Source organism: Barbatula barbatula, assembly GCF_947034865.1.
Source record: "Barbatula barbatula genome assembly, chromosome: 9".
Taxonomy (NCBI): Eukaryota; Metazoa; Chordata; class Actinopteri; order Cypriniformes; family Nemacheilidae; genus Barbatula; species Barbatula barbatula.
Genome location: NC_136772.1, coordinates 24,832,648 through 24,857,664, shown reverse-complemented (window position 1 = coordinate 24,857,664; position 25,017 = coordinate 24,832,648). Strand labels below are relative to the sequence as shown.

At 41.8% G+C, this 25,017-nt stretch overlaps 2 protein-coding genes across 7 annotated transcripts in view; one reads left to right on the top strand and one right to left on the bottom strand.

Moving 5' to 3' along the window:
- The first annotated feature begins 2,237 nt into the window (after positions 1 to 2,237).
- sacs2 (sacsin molecular chaperone 2) lies at positions 2,238 to 21,324 on the top strand. Of its 2 annotated transcripts, XM_079464253.1 has the most exons (9): positions 2,238 to 2,332; positions 2,545 to 2,632; positions 3,075 to 3,129; positions 3,355 to 3,442; positions 3,637 to 3,748; positions 6,976 to 7,122; positions 8,223 to 9,657; positions 9,752 to 9,840; positions 10,002 to 21,324. In XM_079464253.1, the coding sequence occupies exons 3-9, from the start codon at positions 3,098 to 3,100 to the stop codon at positions 20,936 to 20,938; spliced, it is 12,840 nt and encodes a 4,279-aa protein (XP_079320379.1). In that variant the 5' UTR covers positions 2,238 to 2,332; positions 2,545 to 2,632; positions 3,075 to 3,097; the 3' UTR covers positions 20,939 to 21,324. The 2 variants fall into 2 exon arrangements, with proteins under 2 accessions (XP_079320379.1, XP_079320378.1); XM_079464252.1 differs by lacking the exon at positions 2,238 to 2,332 and having other exon boundaries at positions 2,498 to 2,632.
- The window catches only part of dip2a (disco-interacting protein 2 homolog A), a 50,385-nt gene continuing 46,605 nt past the window's right edge, over positions 21,238 to 25,017 (bottom strand). For 4 of the 5 annotated variants that reach the window (XM_079464254.1, XM_079464256.1, XM_079464257.1 and 1 more), the window contains one exon: positions 21,238 to 24,311. In XM_079464254.1, coding sequence (XP_079320380.1) covers positions 24,044 to 24,311 — 268 coding nt within the window. In that variant the 3' untranslated portion in view covers positions 21,238 to 24,043. The remainder of the gene's footprint in view (positions 24,312 to 25,017) is intronic. The other variant, XM_079464255.1, reaches the window with a different exon arrangement.

Genomic DNA, 25,017 nt, shown 5'->3' with positions numbered 1-25,017 from the left:
CTCACCTCCATCAAGAGGGTGGGGGACCTACAGGCATTCTCTGTGTCCCAAAGGTGCCTGGAACTCGGGATCGGTAATTCTCACGTGGTCCTGAGATCCTATCCCGACAACGAGCCCAAGCTTCCCACTACTCCCTTCCGGGACCAGGTGGTGAACCTGCAGGCGCTCCCCTCCGGAGAGGAAGACCCAACCTTTCTATGTGTTGTGTCCAGTACGCGCGCTGCGCCTCGGTCTGGACCGCACACAGAGCCTCAGAAGCTCTGAGCAGCTCTTTGTCTGTTCTGGGAGACGGCACCCGGGGGGGGCTGTCTCCAAACAGAAGTGGCGCACTGGGTACCAATCCCAGGATCGCCGTGCCCGCTGGCAGTGAGAGCCCACTCCACTCGTGGGCACTGGCACAGGGCGCCTCTCTGGCAGACATTGTAGAACTGCGGGTTGGGCTACGCCCAGTACCTTCACGAGATTTTACAATCTCCACGTGGAACCAGTTGCAGCACATCCCTTAAACGCCGCCAACGTTTAGGGTGGGCTCCTGGTTTGGGCGTACGCCTGCGAAAGCGCCTTCTCCCCTCACCAGGTGAGACTAGTGCGCTATTGTAGCCTACCTACTTTCCCCTCTCGGGCGAAGTATAGGCATTCCATCCATCACTAAGCATTGCACTTGGTAACAGACTGGGCGGAGCCGTCTGTTTGAACCAGGTCCGTTACAGGTAGAGTCATCCCTGCTCAGGCAGACCCCTGTATTAGGACTAGTGCCCCATACGTAGTGACTCCCCTTTGGGTCGTCCCGTGTGTTGAATTCCTCACTCAGGATTTCCCGATTGGTGAATCTGTGACCTCCCCACCGGTGGTAATCCCACCTGGATTGTCCCCCTATTCGGGCTAACACCGTTCCGCATGTTGTTCTCCCCGCCGGGGAGACCATGTCATGTCTCCACATGTACCTCCCCTCCGGGTAGGATGTGGCCTCCGTAGCACACTCTTCTAAGAGGAGAGCAGTGTTTCCCCAGTGTTCGGCTCCGGACAGCTCCTCGCTACTAGAGGCGTACGCCACTGTCCGTGAGGCCGTCAGTAGAGGCTTCTCGGTATGACCAATACTATATGACTGGAAGATTACGTCTCGCGGTAGCACTCTGGGACTCGCTAGCCCAGTCAGGGTCGCTCCGCTAGAGGTCGTGATATCGGTGCAAGCGCTGTGGCGTTTAAGATTGATCCCCAGTCAGTCTCTCACAACGTCGAGAGACCGACTGAAGGGGAACGTCTCGGTTACGTCTGTAACCTCGGTTCCCTGATGGAGGGAACGAGACGTTGTGACTTCATGCCACAACGCTGCACCGAATCACTGCAGTGAACGGGAGTGCCCTCTCAGGTTCCTCAGTACAAAGGGTGAGTGAATGACCGCCGCCATCTTCCTTTATACCCGTATGCACGGGGCGGAGACTGGCGTCCGCGTGCCATTCGCCAAGCCCATTGGCGTTTTATTAATTAATTATCTCGGAGAAGGTAGGTTCTCAAGATCAAACCCCAGTCAGTCTCTCACAACGTCTCGTTCCCTCCATCAGGGAACCGAGGTTACAGACGTAACCGAGACGTTATCTCTTGCAACGAAGGATACGCCTCGTGTGTCCTCCGGATTCTCGTTAAAGTGGGTCGCATTAGTAGGGTGCATACGGAGTGTACTACCTGCTTTAATGAAACGAGACCGCCTCCATGACCTATAGCAGCAGTGGCGGTTCCACATTGAATTGCACAGCGGGCGAGACCACCCTTGAGCACCCCCCCCCCGAAAAATGAATAGATAATAAACACACAAAATTATGATAAATCATTATATTTTATTATAACCCAAGTGAAAGAGAAAATTAGGTTTTTCCCGCGAATCGCACCGCCAGTAGGTTATCGCGTCTTTGCATTGATTTAACATGAAAATCACTCGCGCTTAACGCTTCTTTCGCGTTCGGTGTGAACACACCCAGATGTGCGCTATCCCGTTCTCAAGCACACGTCACCTGCAGCATGCTAAAGAAAGTGAAGACATTTTCTAACTAATTCAATTCAAGGATTAGGAGTAATGTCACAATCTGGCGCCCCGGGCTAGACAGCGAATGAGAAGAGGGGCGAACACACAAATCACGCCAATGAAGTCACACGTGACATTTACACAGCAATGACACAGAAACTAAACCCCACACATTAAGAAAGAATGAGAACTAAATCAGCTCGATCAGTATAGTAGCATTAACACCAATTCACATGTAAACATGGAATAAAACCAGCCGCAGTCTCACTAGAACAAAGACTCGCAGATACACCTGAACCTCCCTCACAACAGGTAATGTTCTCCTCCCGTTACATGTGTGCGCGCGCGCGCAAATATCATTTGATCATTTCTAATAAGCTTGTAACCGTTCAAACACGTTTAAAGAATGTAAGCTTCATCACTGCTGCTTGTGTGTGTGTGTGTGTGTGTGTGTGTGATATGTACACAACTGTGACAAGGCATCCAGGAAGGATGTGGATAAGTTTCGTTTCGACTCTTTCCAGAGAACAGAAACCCATCGCGTTTATCCGTCACATTCTGGATGCTTTGATTCATTCAGTCGATCAGAAGCATCCCGAGCGCACACTGAAGGTAAGAGAAACACGACAAACATATTTCATGTTAAACTGGGGATCATTAAAACCATTTAAAGTCCTAAATACTCGTTTTTATATTTCACTTTCCGATTATACAGTATTTATAAGTGTTGTTTTATTAATGTTGCTTACAAATGTAGTGAGAATGCACAACTTATCTGGGTACAAACAAACAAACAAAGAGGCTTTTCCTTGAACCGACACAATTCTATTAAAGAAGCGAATCGTCTTCAGTTCGGATGCTTCGCACAAACCAAAGCCCTTCTGGAAAATATATGACATCACTGAACCTGAGATGGAAAACATGTTGATTTAAAAAGACTGAATAGTCTGGATGTTGGTCAATCGTAAACAACCAAACAAATTCATGTAATGATTCAGTTTTTACAACAGGTTCAAAAGAAGTGTTCATATTGTGAAGTTAACGTTTGTTTTAGCACACAGACTGTAATGAAGAAAAATGAGTTCAGAATCGAGGCAGAAGAAAAAAAAGTGAGTGATTGCTTTGATTATTGTACTGAAAGCTCACAATAACTACTAGATTTAAGTGTCCGTAAAAATGCTTTAAGTTTAACTTAAGACTGCAAAGCCAATATGTTTACAGATAATTGTTAACATGCCAACACTAGTATTAAATAAACACATTGTTAGTACATCTAGAACCTTCCGTTTAATGTGTTTTGTGTACTTTGTGATAATTCTTACATTGTTTAATAGGAATACATTTGGTGCAACATCACCGCCATTTATTGATTATCTGAAAGAGATTTTAAGAAGGTACCCGGACGGAGGACAAATCCTTAAGGTATGTGACATCGGAATGAAATAATCACTTTTAGTTTAGTCGTATTGCATTTAATGACTTTCAGTTGTACTTGACACGTTTGAGGTTAAGCATGTCCTGCTGTTTTACAGTCTCTTCTTTTGTCTGTTTGAGATTAACCTCTTTCTTATATACACTATCTGATGGATATAATTCATTGTGGTGTAATATCTCAGGAGCTGATCCAGAATGCAGATGACGCAGGAGCTTCTTCTGTAGTGTTCGTTCATGATGAGAGACATTATGGGACTCAGAGCCTGTGGAGTGAAGAGCTCAGAAAGTTTCAGGGTATGAAATAACATGTCAATCTTTTAGAAAGCTAAATAACCACGTGCCACTGATATCTGACATGCGTACTGCCAACCTGATATCATAACTATTTTAACAAAAAAGTATGACTATTAGAAAAAATCATTAATGAGCCCCTCCCCTGACCCCGCCCCTAAACCCTAAGTCAGTACCTCAGAGGTGACGTTTTTTGTAGGCTAACCCAGAAGTAAGCTCCACCATGGTTCCCTCTGAAAGCCTATGCATTTTCCTTATAGACTTTTGGATTAACATAGGTTTATGTTGTTTAAACGTCTCGGCCCAGTTTCACAGACAAGGCTTAAGGTTAGTCCCAGACTAAAATGAATGTGTGACCTGTCTTAACTGAATATAACTTGCCCAAAATATATCAGTGCCAAAAATCACGAGTGGGTTATAACTGGTGTGTTTTATGTCATAGAGTAAAACATGAAAATACTTTGAGGTTTTGTATTATAACCGTGTCAATTCGACTCGGGCCGCGAGCACCATGATTGGTCTGCTTGAACATTTCCCTCTGGTCAAAAAAGATTCCTGCAGGGGTTTGACTATATTTACAGATGACCCCGTATCACAGCACACACAAACAGCAAGCAGTGTGCTTCAATCAATTAAAAAATATGTTCTCTGGATAAAATTCAGTTCATAACAACTAAACATATCTTGTGTATCAAATAATGATTCTTCATTTTTTTAAATCTTCTGTGTATGTATGAACCGTATCTGACCAATGCGATCAAAATGTCTTTATTTCACTTTTTTATTGTTATTGTAGTATTATTTTCCACATGTATTTTATTGCAGCGCCTTATATCTACAGGAGAGTAGTGTTTTTGTATTAATATAATATTTCAGTTCACTTGGCCTGTGCATACAACCGTTTGATGTCCTCAAAAGCAATATGGCCGTCCCCATGGGTTCAAATGAGTATTACAATTTACCATAATAAGTATTAAAGTACATTTTCAGTATTTGCAATTTATCAAATTATTAAAGTTAATTCTACAAAATATTGTGGTTTACATCAAACACGTGTGGAAATACTGGAATATATTACAGTATACACTTACTAGCTATCATCTAGATCTGTGCATTTAAGAAATTTGGATTTGAATTGTGAACATGGCACAGCATTGTGATTAGTGCCGTCTAAAATGAAATTAGATTAATCGCACACAACATTAATGTTTTTAAATATAGTTTTACATTCGAATAATTTCACATCTAATCTCCAAATGAATGTAGTAACAACAGATTTCTTAAACGGCATCATTTTATGAATAAAAGGCAACATTCTAATATTAGTACTGCAATTGATGTCTCCATTTAATTGATAATTTTTTCCTTATTTTAACATTAGTTATAGCCGTTCAACTCTGAAGCACAGTATAACTGAGAGCTCTCAGGTAGGAAATGTACCGAACTTGAGTGAATTTCTTGAACACTTTACAGTCTTTAATGCTCAATTTGAAATTAAATACAGAAAGCGAAAAAACACATTGAATTCCTCTTTTGTTTAGTTCTTTGATTGACACTAATGACTGGAATCGCAGCAGCAGGTTTAAGAGCGTGGCTCCTTTAAGATCTGACGCCCTTCAAAACACTTTGCAATCATTTAGGAGTTTATTAAACACGTTGAAATCTGTCGCGGTTCGATTGAAATGTGAACACAACAAACCAAACCAAAAACAGGAAGTGATAACAATATACGATCCGAAAATGTGTGATTATTAATATGTGCTTCTGCATGTAACAGAATTCCTGCCGCTGTTTTGACTTCTTTAAACGCTTCGCGAGTTACCCTCATATGTGCAGACATACACTGAACACGTATAGCCCATGCAGCACTGTGCACAGCATTGTTTAGGATGTCCGGCAAATTCCGTTTTAAAAATAAAATTATAAAAGCTGTCCAATCACATTGCGTCTTTACAAGTAAGCAGTTTGGTCGATATCTATGCGAACCAGGATTTATTTAGATTTTTTTTGGGTCCGGAACAAAAGTACCAAACGAGCCGAACTACAAGTATGGACACGTCTTTAGTTCATTCAAGCACGAAAGAGAACTGAATACTGGTGCTGTGCTGTCTGACATGTGCAGCCTTTATCCAGCGATTGTAAACTATTGTGTTGTGTCCCGCAGCTAGAAGCCGTCTATCTACACTGAACGTGTCAAAGCAACTGTTTCAAATCACGCATAAATGCTTTAAAGGCCTTTACATGTATAAGAGCGTCATTATATAACGTAACGCTAGACAAAGGACAATTTTTTTATCTCACACGTTAAAGTCGACAGCCCTAATTGTAATACTACTTTGTATCGTGATGGTTAAACTGGTAAGATATGCTTATGCTATGGTACAGGTGCACAGATAGCACCAGTGACGGGGGACATGACCCCCTCAGATCTCGATCCCTCCCCCTCACTTTCCCTACAAAAGGCGACAAACATCGGTATAACTGTGGATTAATCAGGATTTCCGCCATGTACATTAGTAGTGGTGGACAGGACAGCTGCTCGTTTATTTATTCTGTCACTGCTTCAGAATCCAAACAATGTAAGTATCCTATGCCTGTTGAATGATCCCAGATGTGGAAGATTAGTTTTGTTATTTATTTGTATAGCTAGTCTTTTGCACTGAGCAAACACAGCAAAACGTGGAGAGCATGCGAAATGAGGTTAGTGGACAGAGGCAAATACAAAATTAACATAAAACAATTATTAGATAAATCAAACAATGTATCGTTAGGAAAATAATGTTTTATCTGGACCTGCAAGACTACATTATGGTCCTGGCATTAAATTATCATCCAACCCAATTACGGTAGAAGTAGAATGAGCTAAATTTACTGATTTATGTTTAAATGTTAAAATAAAACATATTTTTCAGAAGGCATGAAGTTTTGGTGGGTGATTGGCATACTAGACAAATTCCAGTTTGTTCATGCATTGCTAGTGTTGAAGGGTAGGCCCCTGTTCATTGTTGTCTATCCATGATTTCAAATAAGAATCCTCCAATGGCTTTTTAGTGCAAACCATTTGCCCAACTTACACAAAATAACTAACTGAGTTGAAATCATTTGCTGACAGTTTGGTCCCCCCAGTTAAAAAATCCTATCTGCACCCCTGGTATGGTGCCAACCTTACTAACTGGTTAATAAAGTGTCTTAGCTTCTTTTAAAGTCCTGTGTTATCTCTGATTTGAAAGGTCCTGCTCTTTATGCCTTCAATGACGCAGCCTTCACTGATGAAGACTGGGAGGGGATTCAGAGAGTCGGCCGAAGCATCAAGCAAGAGGATCCAACAAAAGTTGGGAGATTTGGAATTGGCTTCAACTCTGTTTATCATATTACAGGTGAAATATATTACAGGAACAGACTTCCATCTGCTCCAGTTTCTACCTCCATTTAGAATCAAAAAATTCCATGAGCAGATTTTCTGGGGTATTTTATTCAAATCCTGAGCATGTTTCCTCAATAGGACAAAATGTCACATTCCTGTGCCTGTAAGAAAAATCCTAATTTAGCTAAAACACTTCCACGTAGGAGTCTTATCTTAAAATGATTCTGGACCTATCTGAGTGCAACTTTGAGCAAGGAAATAAAAACTGTTATCTTAGTGAGGAGGCGGGCTGACCCCGTGTTGTGTATGACACAGTCTTTTAAAGGCTGTGATTGGTTGTTTGGCCAAAAAGAGGAAAGAGCACTTTTAAGTATAGGGTTGTTAGTTTGAAATTGCACATTATATTTTCTGTATTACCGTACTCACGCTCACACATCTTTCTTTTTTCCATGCGGTTAATGTCAACAAATGTGATTTGTCAAAAAAGTACAGTGACGCAATACGTTTCTGCTGTAATTGTTTGTGTAATCAGATTGTGACCTTTATAACAGAAACAAATAATTTATGCTTCATAGTTGCATTTCTCCAGTTGCCAAATATGTTAGTGTAGTGATAACTTCTATTTCTGCGCTGTATTGGAGATGTTAGTGTCTCTCTAATAGGATCGGTCACAAGGGTTAAGATGCTTTATAAATACCTTTTTTCTATACTAGGATATTTTCCTTCAGCCACAGCATGTGACTGCTTATTTTGTGTATAAGCCTGTGAGACTGCTTCTCGGTGTATTGACCTAAAAACATTACTACTACAGTAACTTGTGACTTATTTTTAAAATGTGCTTCAAAAGGTTCTGCACAGTGATCCCGTAGAATAACCAGTTTTCATTCCACAAAGAACCATTCATCTAAAAGTTCCTGATAAAAGCCATTTCTTACCTTTTTGTTTGACAAAATTTATTTGGATGGTACCAAGCAGACACAAATGGCACCTTTTTTAAGAGTGTGTACCTATCCCTCAGGGATCTTTAGAGAATTGCTGTGAGGTAGAACTTGACAGAATTCTGGGAACAATGCTGACTAGATAAATAAATGGCAATTCTATTTGTATTTACAGATTTGCCATGTGTATTCAGTTCCAAACACCTAGCCATCTTTGACCCACAAAAGATGATGTTTGGAGATGATATGGAAGGCTACCGATGGTCCTTGAATGATGATGAAGACAAAGAGAGTCTTTTGAACCTGAGAGACCAGTTTCAGCCCTTTCAAAATCTTGTTAGCGTAGTCAACAACTCTTCCTGGAACAAAGTCATCAGTGAGGAGCAGTACTTCAAAGGAACACTGTTCCGGTTCCCTCTGCGTAATGAAGCTTCTGAAATCTCAGATACGTTATATGACTCTATGAAAGTTACACAGCTTTTTGACAGTTTCATTGCTGATGCAGACATCAGTCTTCTTTTTCTGAGAAATGTGTCGTCCATTGCTTTGCTGTATGTTGACGCCACAGGCGTTTGCAGCGAAAAGCTGAAAGTTTCAGTGTCAACTAACCCAGTTTCGCCTCACGACACGGATCTGTGTGATATCAAAGAGGAATCTCTGGACAGAAGAACCTTCTTCAAAACTGTATCACGCAAGTCTCCAATGGAAGAAACTGAATCCATGTGGCTTGTGACACACTGTCTTTTGAAACAAGGATATATACCCAAGATCGACTTTCTGGCCAACAAGCTAAGCTTTCACCCCCAAGTTGATGTAGCATTTCAATTAGATGAGGAAAGATCACTTTGTAATGGACGACTAAGTTGCTTTCTGCCCCTTCCAAATAACGAGTCAAACAAAACTGGGCTTGCTGTCCACATCAATGCTTGTTTTGGCCTGACGGACAACCGGAGGTACATCAAGTGGCAAGAGGAGGATCAGAAGAACGACGAGGCTGCAGTGTGGAATGAGCTACTAAGAAATAATGTTCTTCCTCTAGTGTATCTAATGTTGATCCTGGATGCTATTCAGTTATCCAGAATCTCAGCCTTGCCTGCTGCCTCAGTGTACAATATTTGGCCTGACCTGACTAAGACTGTACAATATGACAGATGGCACGATGTTGCAGTAAACACTATGAAGCGTCTGTTCGATCATAAGATCTTTCATCTTGCTGATGATGAGACCATCTGGGTGTCTGCCTCACATGCAGTTTTTCCGGTCAACAGTTTATGCAGTGACACAGTGACTGCAGTGTCGAGATTGTTGATTGCACAAGGAGAAAAACTCATCTCTGCCCCAAAACATGTTTTGAAAGGTGTGCGAGAAACCCTTCCTGAAAGCGGTACCTTGAAATGGGTGACTCCATCTTTGGTTAGAGATGTCCTTCGCAGAAGTAACGTTGACATTCTCAGTAAAGATGACAAATACTGTCTTCTTGAGTTTGTTCTCAGTGATGAGAAGTATGCAGAGCTTCAAGGTCTTACACTTCTGCCTCTCAGTGATGGAACCTTCACATCCTTTAACAAAGAGCTGAACACTGTTCTGATTGAAAGCAAGAAGTTTCCAAGGTGAGGTTTGATTTATAATTCCATTTAAAAATGTTTGTGTGTGTGTGTCTATATTGTGTTGCCAAATTGTAATATTCTGTTCATCCCTGTCTAGAACATTGCTGCCATTTTGTAAAGAAAGGTTTCTACCCAACAATCTAAGTCCTTCATCCACTGAGCACCTAAGGAACCTGGCAGCACAAAGTAGGAAAATAGATTCATACTTAATCTGGAATGCTTATAGAAATATTGTGAAGCATTTTTGAAAAAAATAATTTGTTTCTCCTTCAGCTGCTTTTAAGACGTTTTGCAATACTTTTCCAGAATGCACAAATAAATGCTTATCTCACTCATTTCTGTTTCAGACACATATAACATAATCAATGTGGAGGCAAAACACATTGTTGCACTTACCAAGAAGCACTTACCCATGGACTGGCAGGACACCCAAAGTCATGTTACATGGAAACCAACAACAGATCGTCATCCACCAAAGAGCTGGCTGGTGGACTTCTGGAAATTTCTTAGTACTGAATGGGATGATTTAAGTGACTTTGTTGGTGTGCCTTTGATACCACTGGAGCCTTTCCAAAATTCAGGCAATTCTGTACCGTTAGCAAAGCTGCAGAAGAACACAACTTTGATCTTTCAGAATAGCGGGGGGTCCAACTTATCTGATCATGTTCAGACAGTGGTTAAAAAGGTGGGCTGTACGGTCATAAAAAGAGACGAGTGTCTCAGGCATCATGACATTGAGACTTATGTTCTTGCAGCTTCACCCAAAAACGTTCTTCAAGTATTCTTGAACTCAAACAGAGATCAGCTCATCAAAAACATTGCATCTGCTTCACGACATGAGATAGAAGAGCTTAAAGTCTACCTTTCTTCTGTGGATTCTCTCTCAAATGCTGAACAAAGCTTGCTGTCTGTCTTACCAATCTTCAGATTGATGTCCGAGAAGTATGTTGCTGTCAATTCAAAGCAGGCTGTTGCTTTAGGCACCAATCCAGCTATTCCAAACAATCTGCCCATGCCTGAGACCATTGTACAGTGTGCAAATGAAGCTGACCGCAGACTTTTGACTCTTCTCAAGACTGAGCTTTTGGATGCAGCTAAGGTGGCTATTCTTTTGATTGATGGCATTAAGGCAGCTTCTTTCAACAAAGATGAAGAACATTCAATAATGAGCTGGATACTGAATCACGGTAACATTCTGCTTTCACAAAGTGAGCTGCTGCTTACCAGAACTAAGGTTCTTAATTTTATTGAAAGCCCTCTGGGAGAACGAAAACAAGCTTCAAACATGTATGATCCTAGAAACAAGACATTCCAGGACCTTTTCGAAGCAGATTTCTTTCCTCCACCCATTTATACCAAGACCCAAGAAATGCTACAGACCTTACAACGACTTGGCCTAAAGACAGAAGAGAAAGAAATATCCCCTGAAAACATACTCCAGGTCGTAAAACATATCGAAAAGCTGCGTATCCACTCACCAAACAAGGCATTCAAAAAGGCAGATACTCTTGTTAGAGTGTTGAATGGGAACAATTTACTTTCAAAACTGACACAGACACAAAAACCAGGGCTGATGCAAATACAGTGGGTGCCCTGTGAAAACCCAAAGTGCCTCAGTGGAAGCATTTCTAGAAATCAGAGAGGTCTATATAAGCCTGTTGAAGTGAGACATTCAAAGTACTCTTCCATTGTTGGACATGTAATGCCAATTATCACCGAGTTGTCAGAAAATGTTTGCGAACATCTTGGTTTTTATGACCCACCTCCGGCTGAAAAGGTCTTGGAGAACCTCTCTGTACTGGCATCAATAGCAGCTGACATGAGGAACCCAGAGTCCGATATTCAGTTTAGAACAAAGCTACATAATACCTACAAATTCATGGAAGACAACGTAGGTAAATTTAAAGAAGCAATGAGCATGAAATGCATCCCTTGGCTTTGGAATCAAAGTGAGTTTGTCTCTCCTAGAGATATAGTTTTAGACTATCCGTCTGGATTGGATGTGAGCCCCTACATCAAGAAAGTCCCGGAAGAGTTTTTGCAATATGAAAACCTGCTTAAAGAATTTGGTGTGAAGGAGACATTGTCTGATGAGGAGATTGAAGAAGTTCTCCATGACATAAAACAAAGAATTGATGATAGGGATCCTCCACATGGAGATTCCACAGAACTCAAGGTGTCAGTTGCCATTCTTGACTGGATGCGAAAAAATGAGAAGTTTTTGAAGGACAGTACACCAGTGCCTGTCATGGCACAAAACCAAAAATTCACTCTGCAGTCTTTGTCCAAAACCGTCTTCTGTGACATTAGTGCTGAAGGATTAGATGACCTGAAACAAGACAACGAAGAATTTTATGTAATTCATGACGAAGTGCTGCCAGGTACTGCAAGGTGGTTGAAAGTCCCATTCCTAAGTACCCGCATCCTAAAACCACTTTTCTTAAAAACAGAGCAAGAGTGCATTGGCATAGAACAATGTGGGCAGTCAGAACCTATAACGCAAAGAATCAAGAACATTCTTAAAGAGTATGATGAGGAAAGCGATATTTTCAAAGAACTCATACAAAACGCTGAGGATGCTGGAGCAAGCACTTGTAAATTCCTCCTTGACTTCAGAAAACACAGAGACCCTCCAGAGACTCTCATTGATGAAGGAATGGCCCTCTGCAATGGACCCTGCCTTTGGATCTTCAACGATAAGCTCTTTTCAGAGGAGGATTGGCAAAACATAGTCAAAGTGGGATCAGCATCAAAGGAAAACAAAGTTGAGAAAATTGGGAAGTTTGGCCTTGGATTCAATGCGGTTTACCATGTGAGTGACATTCCCTCTGTTTTGAGTGGGAAAACACTTCTCATACTTGATCCAAACGTCACTCATTTGGAGAAGCACATACTCAGCAAAGGAAACCCTGGAATCAAACTAGACCTCTTCCAGAAACGACTATACAAGAGGTTTCCTGGACAGTTCAAGTCGTATGAGGGCATTTTTGATTGTGATCTGTCAGCTCAAAACACCAACAAAGCTTACAATGGCACTTTGATTAAATTACCATTTCGCACCGAAGAAGAAGCAAAAAAGTCAGAAATCAGTTCAAAGGTATACAATGAAGAACACATTCACAACTTTAAGCGTCATTTGACTGAAAACGCACAAACCCACCTACTTTTTCTGAAGAATATTCAATCTATGTCACTTCAAATTGTGCCCGAGAATGCATTTACCCCTCCACAGGATGATCAGCTACAGACTCCTCTCCAAATGACAAGAGAGGTCATCGATTCGGCTGCTGTCTCGAATGACAAGCTTATCCAAGAGATCAAGGACATCTTAAAGACTGGTGACATCACATGCCACAAGATTATTGACTACAATACAGCACAGATTGTCCAAATAGTTCAAGATCACCCAGTGACACTGCCGACCCAGTACTGGCTTTTGTACTCTTGTTTCGGGACACGGGACTCTATGCGAATGTTCCAGAGGAGAAATGAAAACGAACATGTGTTTTCTTTGCCTATTGGAGGAATTGCTGTACCTTTGCATAGAGACAGACAAGCTGAAGCGTGGTCTCCTAATGAAGGCCTGTGTGGCCAGGCTTTTTGTTTTCTTCCTCTCCCAATTGAGACAGGTCTTCCATTCCATGTCAATGGGACTTTTGCAGTCACATCAAACAGGAAAGCCCTCTGTGAAAGAGGAGTAAAATCTGATTGGAACAAGGCCTTGCTCAAAGATGCTTTAACCTCTGCTTACATCACCACTCTGCTTGAGCTCAAGAAAATGGCCCAAAATGGAACACTCAAGAGCTATTTCTTCTACACATTCTGGCCTAACAGAGAGATGGTGAGCAGAGAATTCCTACCCCTGGTTGAGTCTTTCTATTCGGCAATAGCACAAATTGCCAACAGTAAATCTCTGGAGCTCTTCAGCAATGGACAGACGTGGGGTTCTTTAGACAGCGTGAAATTCCTGCATCCAGAAATTGAAGAGAACAGAGCAGTAGGAGACATTGCCAAGAAAGTGTTCATCAATATGGAAGAGTCATACTCCTGTGTTGTTTCTCTTCCGTCATGGGTAAAAGAAAGTTTCATTCAATGTGGTTTCAAAGAAATGATACAACAGAGAACAATCTGCTGGTCTGAGTTTTACAATGTTGTTTTCAAGAACTTGAGCACCATGGACACACACAGCAGAAATTCTCTTGTTCTAAATGCCATAGACCTGAATAATAGAGATGTTGATGAACTATTAAAAAGGTACCCATGCATTCCAACACAGGGATGTAAGAAGCTTCAATTAGTCAAGAAACTTGTGAATTCTTCTGGTAAAGTGGCGTGCTTATATGAGCTCGAGGAGGGACGCTTTTTGGAAGGGACAATAAGTGACTTTCTTTCACCTAAAAGGATTCAGCGACTATCAGATCTTGGAATGCTGAGTGAGTTCCTGCCTTTGGAGGACATCAAAGAAAGAGCGGAGAAGATACCCAGAGCTTGGCAACAGGACCAATCTAAATGTTGCAAACGTATTCAGTGTCTTGTTGAGTTAATGAAAGACTCTGCATTAGATGTGAATTCTCAGCATTGGGACTCACTCTCTCTTATACCGTTCCTTCCTGCCATAGCTCCTTTACTTCAGCAGAACAAGAGCGTCACTGTTCTGAAGAAACCCTGTGATGTTTACAGTGAGACGTGTCATGATGTAGTCAGCATGACAGAATTCACAGTGGATCATACAAAGCTGAAACTACACAGTAATGATCCGGTTCTCAAAACACTGCGTGTACAGACAAATCCACCAGTTGAGACGGTGCTGCAGCAGCTCTTAAAAGCACATCAACATTCCAGTGCATTTGAAATGGTTCTTCTTCATAGCATCTCTTACAGGAGCTACGAATACCTCAACACTCACTTGTTGGAACAAAAAGATCCCGATCCCATTATTGCCCATGCACAATCATATCCATTCATCTTCATCGAGGATCGTTTCGTAAATGTGAGGTCTGTGGCCAGAAATGAGGAATTTGAGGAAAAGCCATATCTTTATATACTTCCATCTATCTTATCCAAATTTGAGAGGCTTTGGGACTGTGTTGGCATTTCAAAACAGTTTACAAAAGAGCAGTTTATTGCTGCACTTGAGGAATTGAAGACTGTGAATGGATCTCGCTCTCTTTCCCCGGAAGACCTTAATAAATGCATTGCAATACTCATGAAAGGGCTGTATAAAATCAAGGACTCAAAGCTTGAAAACTGTCTCATTCCAGATGGGAAAGGAGTATTGACATCTTCTAGAGAGCTCAGATTTAATGACAGCCAATGGATACCTGTTTCAAGTGCCATCAGGCTCTCACATGAGCTGATACCTCGCACTGTTGCAGTTCATTTCGGTGTAATGACAACAAGACACCATACGTTGAAGAACTGTTTGGTCAGCAAGTTTTCCCCTTTTGCCAGAGAGTTTGGACAAACTGAGAAGCTAACTGTCAGAATAAAAAATATAATTGATGCATACCCATCCAAAAAAGATATTCTGAAAGAACTCATTCAAAATGCTGACGATGCAGAGGCGACAGAAATTCACTTTGTGTGGGACAGGAGACAACACAGCACAAAAAAAATATTTGGCAAAAAGTGGGAACCGGTTCAAGGCCCAGCACTATGCATCTACAACAACAAAACATTTTCTGATGCTGATCTTCGAGGTATCCAGCAGCTGGGGGAAGGAGGAAAAGATGGAACCTTAGGGAGGACCGGAAAATATGGACTGGGGTTCAATTCTGTGTATCATCTGTCAGATTGTCCATCTATCCTGACTGGTGACAAATTGCTCTGCATTTCTGATCCAAATCTGAAATTTATAGAAGGTGTGACAAAAGAATCCCCAGGTTGCATGTTTTCACTGGAAGATGAATTTAAAAAGTCTTTTGAGGATGTTTATCACACATTTCTTCCAAAAACGTTTGCACTCAATTCTGGAACCATGTTCAGGCTTCCTCTCAGAACTGAGAAAATGGCAGAAAATTCTGAAATATCTAGATGTGTAGTCACAGAGTCTCACATGACGGAATTGTACACAGCCTTGACTGAAGATCCTAATGGACTCATTCTGTTCTTGAAACACATCACAAAAATACAGTTCTCGATCATCAATAAAAATGAAAAAGAACCAAAATGTTCTTTCGTTATTGAGAAGAAATACAGAGAATTTACAGAGAAAGGCATGAAGAGCAAGGAACACTTTGACACTCATGTTCAAATGTGCCTCATGTCAGGAAAAGCAGAACCATGCAAAACCATCTATGAAACGCAAATCTCGGCTGGACATAAACATAGTAAATGGGTCATTGCAGAGCACTTTGGCTTCTTAAAACAGGAACATACAATTGACAACAGGAAGAAACATTTGAAGGTTCCTCAAGCAGCGCTGGCAGCATGTTTAGACGATCACAGCTTAACTGGAAGGGCATTTTGCTCTTTGCCTTTGCCAGTAAAAACAGGTTTACCAGTTCATGTGAATGCAAATTTTGAAGTTGATTCTTCTAGAAGGGACTTGTGGAAGGAGGATAGTGATAGTTTGAAGATGAAGTGGAACCAGTCATTGAAAGTAAACATAATTTCACCACTCTACGCCGACCTTCTGTTACATCTCTGTACCACCGTGAAGAAAGATACACCTACTGCTCTTCCCTTCCTCAAGAGCGAGCTGGAGCTTTCCTGCCTAAATTACTTTCCATGCATTTCCAAGGAAGTAGACAAAGGCTGGCATGAAACGATCTCAGAGGTCTACAGATCATTCAGCCAGCGTGACGACCTTGTCATTCCCACAGTACACAGACAACCTGACCCTCCTATCAAACCTCCAGGACACATTCTTTTATCATCATACCTTCCAATTAAAAAATACACAGTTAAGTGGTGTTCTGTGTCCAAACTAGATTCAGCAGGTTGTCCTTATTTTACAACTGGTGACCATGATAACATTTTTGAAATTTTAGATGACACTGGAATGAAATTGGTACCACACTCCCAGAAAATAGAACAAATTACAAAGAATTTCAAAGAAGCTGGTGTTAATGTGTCAGAAATCAGTCCGTCCACAGTGATGAAGTTCATGAAACAAAGACCCCTGAATGATCCCACACAAACAATGAAAGGTTTACCTTTGCCCCTTAACCAGACACTCATCAAGGACAAAACAAGATGTTCCAAACTTTTGGACTTCTGCTTGACAAATTATAAGAAAAAACATATCCTAAACACAGATGAGATAAACTCTGTGCCTGACCTCAACAGGCTGCCTCTTCTTCTCACGCAAGATCAGATGTTAAGAACCTTCAGCTCTCAAACCCCAAAGATGATAACAAGGTTTAGCAGTCTTTTCCCCAGACATGAAGAAATATTTGCAGACCTGCATGTCAATGCAAAGCATATAAAAGTTCTACAAGAGAGGAAGTTTATCAAGGACTTAACCATTGCCACAGTAGCACAGATTTTGAAAGCCGAACTTGCTGAACTGCCCGGAACATCATCAGCAGATCAACAGTGCCAGCTGTGTAAGGCAGAGAAAGAGACAATCAAATGGCTGAAAGATTTATGGTACTTCTTTGTTGATCAAGAGAAAAACTTTCAAGATGGCGAGCAGAATGTCTTCAGTGAGATCAAAAAACACTTCAAGGACAGCCCTATTCTACCAGTCACCTGTCCAAGTCAAAATAACACACCCTTCTTACAAACAATCAACAATCTACCAAAAGTGATTCTGAATTCAGATGAGAAAATAAACTCCATTCTCATTAAACTTGGCTTCATGACATTAGATCGCAGCTTTTTCAGTTCCACCACCAACACTCATCTCATGAAATTTCGTCTCGCTTATGTGGATCCTGAGCTCTTCAAAACAGGAGACAGCGGTGCAGTTTTGGAGCAGATTTATCAAATTCCTCTTGGACAGTTTAAGCTGCTCTCTGATGATGAATGCGTAGAACTTCAGCAGTTCTTACAGCGTGGGATCAAAGATTCCAAAAACAAAAGTGAACGTGAGAGGAAGTTCAAGTCTTTGCCCCTGTTTGAGACAATATCTGGCAAACGAGAGAGAATGGATTTACACAGAGAGATATTCATTCTGAACTCTAAATATCACAAAAACTTTTCAAACTTATATGTTGTAGAGGGATGTGACAGTATTTTCCTCAAGAACAGCTCGGTGAACATTGAACTAGCAGAAAGTCTAAACATTCAGATTTTAAATGATTTGGAGTTCTGTGTCAAGTTTGTTCTTCCTTTTGTAAATATGATGACAGAGGCCAAACGTCTTGATTTAATAAGACTGTTAGTGGAACTTGTGGCAGCGTATGCACCAGTGGACCAGAGGATTGTCTCAGCTTTGAGAAATGTCAGATTAATTCAGGACATTCATGGCTCCTATCAGGTGGCTTCCTACTTCTACAATGAGGAAAACCCCCTTTACAAGATAATGCTTTCAGAGGACAGATTTGTGCCCACAACGTTCTGGAACCTTTTCAAAGATAAAAAGGATAAATCAAAACATATTTTAAAGGCCCTTGGATTAAAATATGAAGTGTCAGACGAGGAAATCATTCAGTTTGCAAAACAGATTGAATCTGACACTAAAGGTAACACTCCACTTGATGTCCTGAAGAAAAGATCAGAACTGTTGTTTCAGACTGTGGGGTCAAAGAGTTATGAGAAAAACTCCAATTTATTGGGAAGAGTCGCTAACATCAAATTTATCTTCCCAGTACAAATCCAGCCAGCACTATGTGCTTTTCACAAGCCCTTCGCTCAAGAGAGAGACACTGTTGCAATCAGTGGATCATTGATTGATAGACACAGTGATCATCAGTATCTTATCTGGACATCTATGCCAATACTACCCTCACATTACTTGAACGAGAAAATGAATGCTGCTGGAGCTTTGGATACTCCACCACCGGAGAAAATATCTGTCAATCTGGAAAACATCTGTATGTCTAACTGCCAAACAGACAGTTTGCTGGAAACAAGAGAGAAAGTGTTTACCAAATCTTACGCACACCTGCAGTCAATAAGCTTTGATGCCTCTCTGTTCTCAGATCTCCCCATTATCTTGGTAGAAAACAAGACCGAACTTGTGAAAGCCAACCAGACCGCCTTTGTGCTAAATGATGGTTCTGACTTTAGACCATATTTGTACAACATTCTACCAGAGTTTGTGATATATCAGGACTTCTTCAAAAAGATTGGTGTAAAGGACACTCCTACACTCCAGCAATACATCACTGTTCTTCAGGAGATCTATTCAGATAGTTGTGACAAAGAGAACCTTCAGCCAAATCAGCAGATAACAGTCCGACGTGTTGTACAGCAACTTTTGTGTCAGGTAAAAACGGATATAAAGCAATCCTTTTCACCAAACGACACACTTTATCTCCCATCAACCGAGGGAAAACTCTATGAATCCAGCACATTGTTTTTCAATGACACAGTCTTCCAAGCATCACGACTCGAGGTTCCTTTGGAGAAGAAGCTAAAACTGCTTGAAAAATTAAACAACTGTCATCTTGGAACCGATCACTATGATCATCAAGAGTTCTTGCAGTTGCTTCCCCAGAAGATTCGTCCCAAATTTCTTTCTGACATAATTTCTGAAAACCTGGATGAGGCAAGTGTCCAGTTCTGTGATTATGAAGGGGGATGTGAATTCAGTGGCTGGTTTGAAAAACACTTGTCTTCTGCTGCATTTTTTCAGGGGCTCATCAGTCTCATTAGAGAAGATTGTCGAGGTGGGGTTTCACATTCAGAAGCTGCCAAAAAGTGTGAATCAATCTTTTCTAAGATTCAGATTTTCTGTTGCAAAACTCTTCACACTGAGCTTCTAGTACACCAGAGGCCACTGGAGGGCAGTAAGACCGAAACAGATGTTTATGTGCAAAAACAGGATGACGGATGTCATTTCTATCTGAAACACAATGATTACATGAGCCACAAAGTAGTGAATGAAGTGACAATGTGTCTTACAAAAGAAATCAATGCTCTATTGAAGAACTGTCTGTCAACCTCAAACCTTCCTGTGCTTGGACAACTTCTGCTGTGTGATGACATGGAGGAGGTTAAGAAAACCTTGTCAAGGCATGGCATTCATAACAGTGGCCACAACGAAGAAGACCACAGCGGCCTGCCAAAACCTGGATGTAGTATACCTGAAGAGTGGCATGACTCACTCGACATGAACTTCTTCAACAATTTTGAAAGTGGAGAGTATGTTGGCTACAGTAAGGACGAGTCGGGTGAATATTTCTATGCTATTGTTATAGAAAGACTAGATGATTCGTTTGGACAAACGAGCCAATATTCTGCCAAATATAAAATACAAGTTGACAACGGTGACATCATAGAAGTGAGCTCTCTTGATCTTTTCCAGTTTAAAAGGGAAAAGAAGTTCACTACGCCAAGGGGACCCACTTGCAAAGACTTAGAGCCTCGTAAAACATCCGAGCCTCCACCCAAACGAGACTTTCCACAGACATTTGAAGAGGTCAAAAGAGAAATTGACCAGAGTTTAACTGAAATCTGGAAAATGTCACACGAGGACAAGAAGAAGGCGATAAAACGTCTATACCTCCACTGGCATCCAGACAAAAACCCAGGCAAGAAAGAGCTTGCCACGGAAGCCTTCAAATACCTGCAGAACAGAATCAAAGAACTACAGCAAGGGAAAACTGCACACCACACAAACTCCAACTGGAGAGACTTCACAAATTTCTTTCACAGGTGGGACACCGAGGCTAACAGCCATCGGAGGGGACGTGAGGGTTTCAATCAGAACCATTCCAGACGCCACTATAACTTTTGGTCGTATCACACAGAAGCTCCGAGGCCGAACAGACCGGAGGCTCAACGCTGGTATGAACAGGCACAATGTGACCTCAGAGCTGCTCAAAATGACACTGGAGGAGACAGCTCCGAGTGGTGTCTGTTTAAAGTGCATCAGGCTGTGGAGAAAGCCCTGATAGCAGCTATGTACAGGAGGACTGGAAAGCATCCAGGCAGCTGTTCAATAACAAGTCTCGCTCAGCAGGTGTCTAACTACAGCTCACAGCTGACTTCTCTACCCAACACTGTCAGACAACTCACTGAACTCGGCGTTGATGGCAAAAATACTCAATATCCAAACTATCACCCGATTCCTCACATTCCAAATGGGCAGTTTAACGTTAACAATGCCAGAACTGCACTGGATATCACAGCAAAGCTTCTGGTGAAAATCGATCAGTACATTAGCAGCTGATGTGTTCAGTAAGATGGACCAACGCAAATAAAATCTACATGTTAATTATGCATTTGAAATGTGAGACATCGTAGAGGCATGTGGTTTGGTGGAAGGAGGCTCACTGTCGTAATGTACTTATGTGTTTTAGAATATATTTGTAATGCCTAATTATTGTTATGATTCCAGTCCTCCTCTTTTCAATTTTTTTAAAGTTGAAACATTTCTATGCATTTATCATTATATATTTAATCATCATTATAATCAACAATACATTGCTGCATTCCACTAAATGTCTAATAAAAATCCAATCAGTTAAATGTGTCATTTTTATTGAGAAACATTAACATAAGTCAACCAAATGATTAAATGACAGAACTGCAAATAAAAAAAATCTACATTAAGAGTCACACAATCATTCTGTGATACAGATCCTTTATGTGCTTTACAATCTGTGCAACAAAACCAAATCTACTGCCATATAAAAGATGACGTAACACCTGGAGAAATGAAACGTTGAGCAGCATCTGGTCTGCGTTCATGTTTCTGCAGTGTGATTGAGAGGTTTCTGGTGTCCCAGTAATAACTTAAACGAAATCTGTACAATAATTACAGCAGGCCCGCAAACCAGTGAATACAAATAAAGCAAACGCAGTTAGAAATCATGTTTACAATGCTGACCACACACACACAACACTGTAACTGTGATGATAGCAAACATGAACGCCCTCAGCTGTAGTGCTCATGTGTCCTGCCATTGACGTCCCATCTCTTCACTGATTACTGCTGAATTATGAATCAAGAGAAAAGGTTCTGTTACGTCTGTCAATAATAATTAATAACAATACAGTCCACAGGTGTCTGATATCAGACCATTTAGTGTTTTCACTGCTCGGGGGATGTAAGGTAACTGTAGTTAGCAAGTAAAAGATCAACTTAGTGCAGCCACAGGTGAGGTTCAGTTCAGACGTGCTTTATCTAATCAGAATTTAGAGTCAGAAACAAATGCAACAAAAATACTGTTCTGTTCTAGTAACAAGATGTTAAAGTGTAAGTAATGTTAGTAAGAAGAAGAAATATTCTGGGTTAAATTCAACTCCAAGACAACATCTCTGGCCTGCTGCCCTGCTTTACCACAGTTTTGCTTACTATGGAACCCTCCATTCCCTGATAGTTGTGTTGATGTAGTGACATTAGGGGTTCCAACCATTTCTGCTTTCTTAGAAAAGACCAGTGAGAATTGGCCAGTGGAATATATTTGTATGCACAGTCTCTGTCAGTCACTGCGTTGATGTAGTGACATGTGAGGCACTTTTACTAAACACCACAATCAGCGGAATTGTGTTATGAGCTCAACCAGTGATCGAGGAGGGGATGAAGAATCAGACTAAGCCGTTGCTTCAGGTGGGCCAACCAGGGAATGGAAGACACTGTGCAGAAACATCCTACCCCAAGAGTAGGTTTACATGTGGAAATACATCATATGGACTAACCAAGCACATATGGCCTCTGTGTGCGTTCTATCTGGAGGAGGAAAGCTCTCCAATCACCTCTCTGAGCATCTAATCCTGAGGGTTACCAGACTTGGTCCTGGAGGCCAGTGTTCTGCTGATCTTTAGCTCCAACGTGCCTAGTACACCGGCCCTACAGGAACGAGCATGGGGACCCCTGGTCTAAACTGCCTGTGCAGTCCATGTAATGCACAGAGCGCATACGGAAGACAGCATGGAAGAGTCTGGGTCTACCGCCACATAAGGTAACCACCTGATCCCTTAAGAAAGAGGTGGGAACTTTGAGTACGTAGAAGGGTCGGGTCTCAAGGACACAGAAGTTTACTGGTCCTAACTCCAGGCGTTTACTGGACACAGAATATGCTTGCAGGTGCCCAACCTCCTGATGCAAGTGAGGCTGTCTTCTGAAAGAGTTACAGGGACCAGACTGGTCCAAAGAGTAAATCAGGCACAGTTAAGAAGATTTCAACCTCCTTGTAACAAAAGAAACCTAATAATCTAGCTGTGCTTTCTCAATCTAATCCCATCTAGTGTGAAGTGCTGCTACAGCTACGTACAACATCGCTCTGACCTAGCCTGTAAAAAGCACAGACTTAAATGCACATCTCTGTCGGTGTTCCCACCAGGAGGAGCACTAGACCATTAAAAGATGCCTAGTAAAGGGGGCTCTAGCTGCAGATTAAGTCTTTCGTGTCCCGTCCAAAGGCAAGAGGTGGAGATTCCAGAGGTCTGGACCCAGGTGCCAGATTGTGTCCTGCTCAGGGAAAGAACATAATTCTCTAGTGAATCTGCCAGGTAGAGGTCGTTATAGGGAAAAGTAATCTCCAAGAGCTCCCAGTCTGGGTGGACCACTGCTGGACCATATGGTTTCTGTCAAAGCTCATTTGTGCAGACCCAGGGGCCAGCATGGTGCTAGAGCATCAGTGTAAATAGGGCTGTCGTCAGGGGAGGACTTGTGGCAAGTGAACAGGTCTACATGTGCTTCCCTCAAATCCACTCCATTTTAGATCTTCTGAATTTCCACTCTGCAATCTGTATTTGCCATTTCTAAGAAAGCAGAAATTGGGCCTTGCAAAGACAAACCTAGTGTCTCTACATTAACACAACTATGAGTGAGTGGCAGAGAGAGATCTAGCTCAATCGGTTCACAAAAAAAGAAAGCTGCAGTTTTTTGGGTGATGCTATTGGCACAGAAATGACACTTTACCACAGTGTGTGTGTATGTGAGAAGAAAACAAACGCAGCTTTTATTATGTTGGGTGGTTGATTACAGCTACACTGCTGGCAATAGCAATGCTATGAAAATAATACATCACAAATCCATGCTCTTGTAATTGAAAGCAAAGGTGTGCATTCTGCTTCTGGACCTTTGGGCTGCCTGTATCTCAAACTCACACAGAAAACATTTACGTGTGCTTCAACACAATCTGAACTCATGTCACAACAGAAATTAAATCATCTTACGCCCTGACACACGGTAGTTCAGAGTTTCATCTTCAAGGCATTTCGAATGTTTGATATAAAAAATAAACTGCATAGCTCCATCATCGAATCCATCAATGTTTGTGGAAGAGAAGGTGGAGAGTGTGCGTCAGGTTCCTCTCCTCCGTGTTTTTCACATGTTGTAGGCCACATATATAGGGTCCAGCTGATCGGCCAGGAAACCGTCCCGCAGGTGCATGCGCTGCTTTTCTCCTCTGGAGTTGATGGGAATCACTCCCGGATCCACCACCACTACCACCCCAACGATCAGGTAATGCTCTTCTAGAACCACGTTGGTCACCAGGGCAACAAGATCCAGCGCTTCCTGTTCAGAGCCCTCAAGCTCCACCACTACCACCAACAGATTGGTCCATGTGAACACAGCACTGCGGCAAAAGAGGCTGGGTGAGAGAGATGTTTCTTATGCTTTTAGAAAACAAAACAATAAAGTTCCCACAAACACTGATAACAACACCTAACGACTACGACCGGTTTCAGATTTGGCTCGTTTGCTGCGGTCCGAATTTGAGGGCGATTGTTCCTGCCGCCCCCCTGCAGCGTTGGTTTGGTTTTACACTCAACTCGATTCTGTCGAACCCCGGTGCATCAAAAATGTGCACGGCGCATGACAGAAAACAGAACATGGTCAATTTATTGTGTTTTAATTCAGTTGGAGATGTAATGCGCAGCAGAGTAAATTACATTTGGGTTTACTGTTTGCGCGTTGCATGCAGACGGCTTTCTGCTGCTTGCAAACGGACTATTCTGAGGAAACAGAGGATTACCATTGACCTGCTGCTCTGATTCCAATCAAAACGAAGAAATACAACGCAGGCTCACTCTTGATCGAATCCAAGGTGAATCATCAACACTATCATCTCTTACATGTGCTTTATGGAAGGAAATACATTGTAATGTGCAGGTCAATTTACTTCCTTATCCAGTGCGCACACAGGTCCATGCTGCTTTTATATTCATGTGAACCACGCCACAGTTCCAGAGCAGCTGAACTCAGACCACCTCCTTCAGGAAGTGCGGGGTGGGTAGCCAGGTGCGCACCCAGTTTCACATCAGATTTCACATGAACGCGCCCCGTTCCGAACTAAA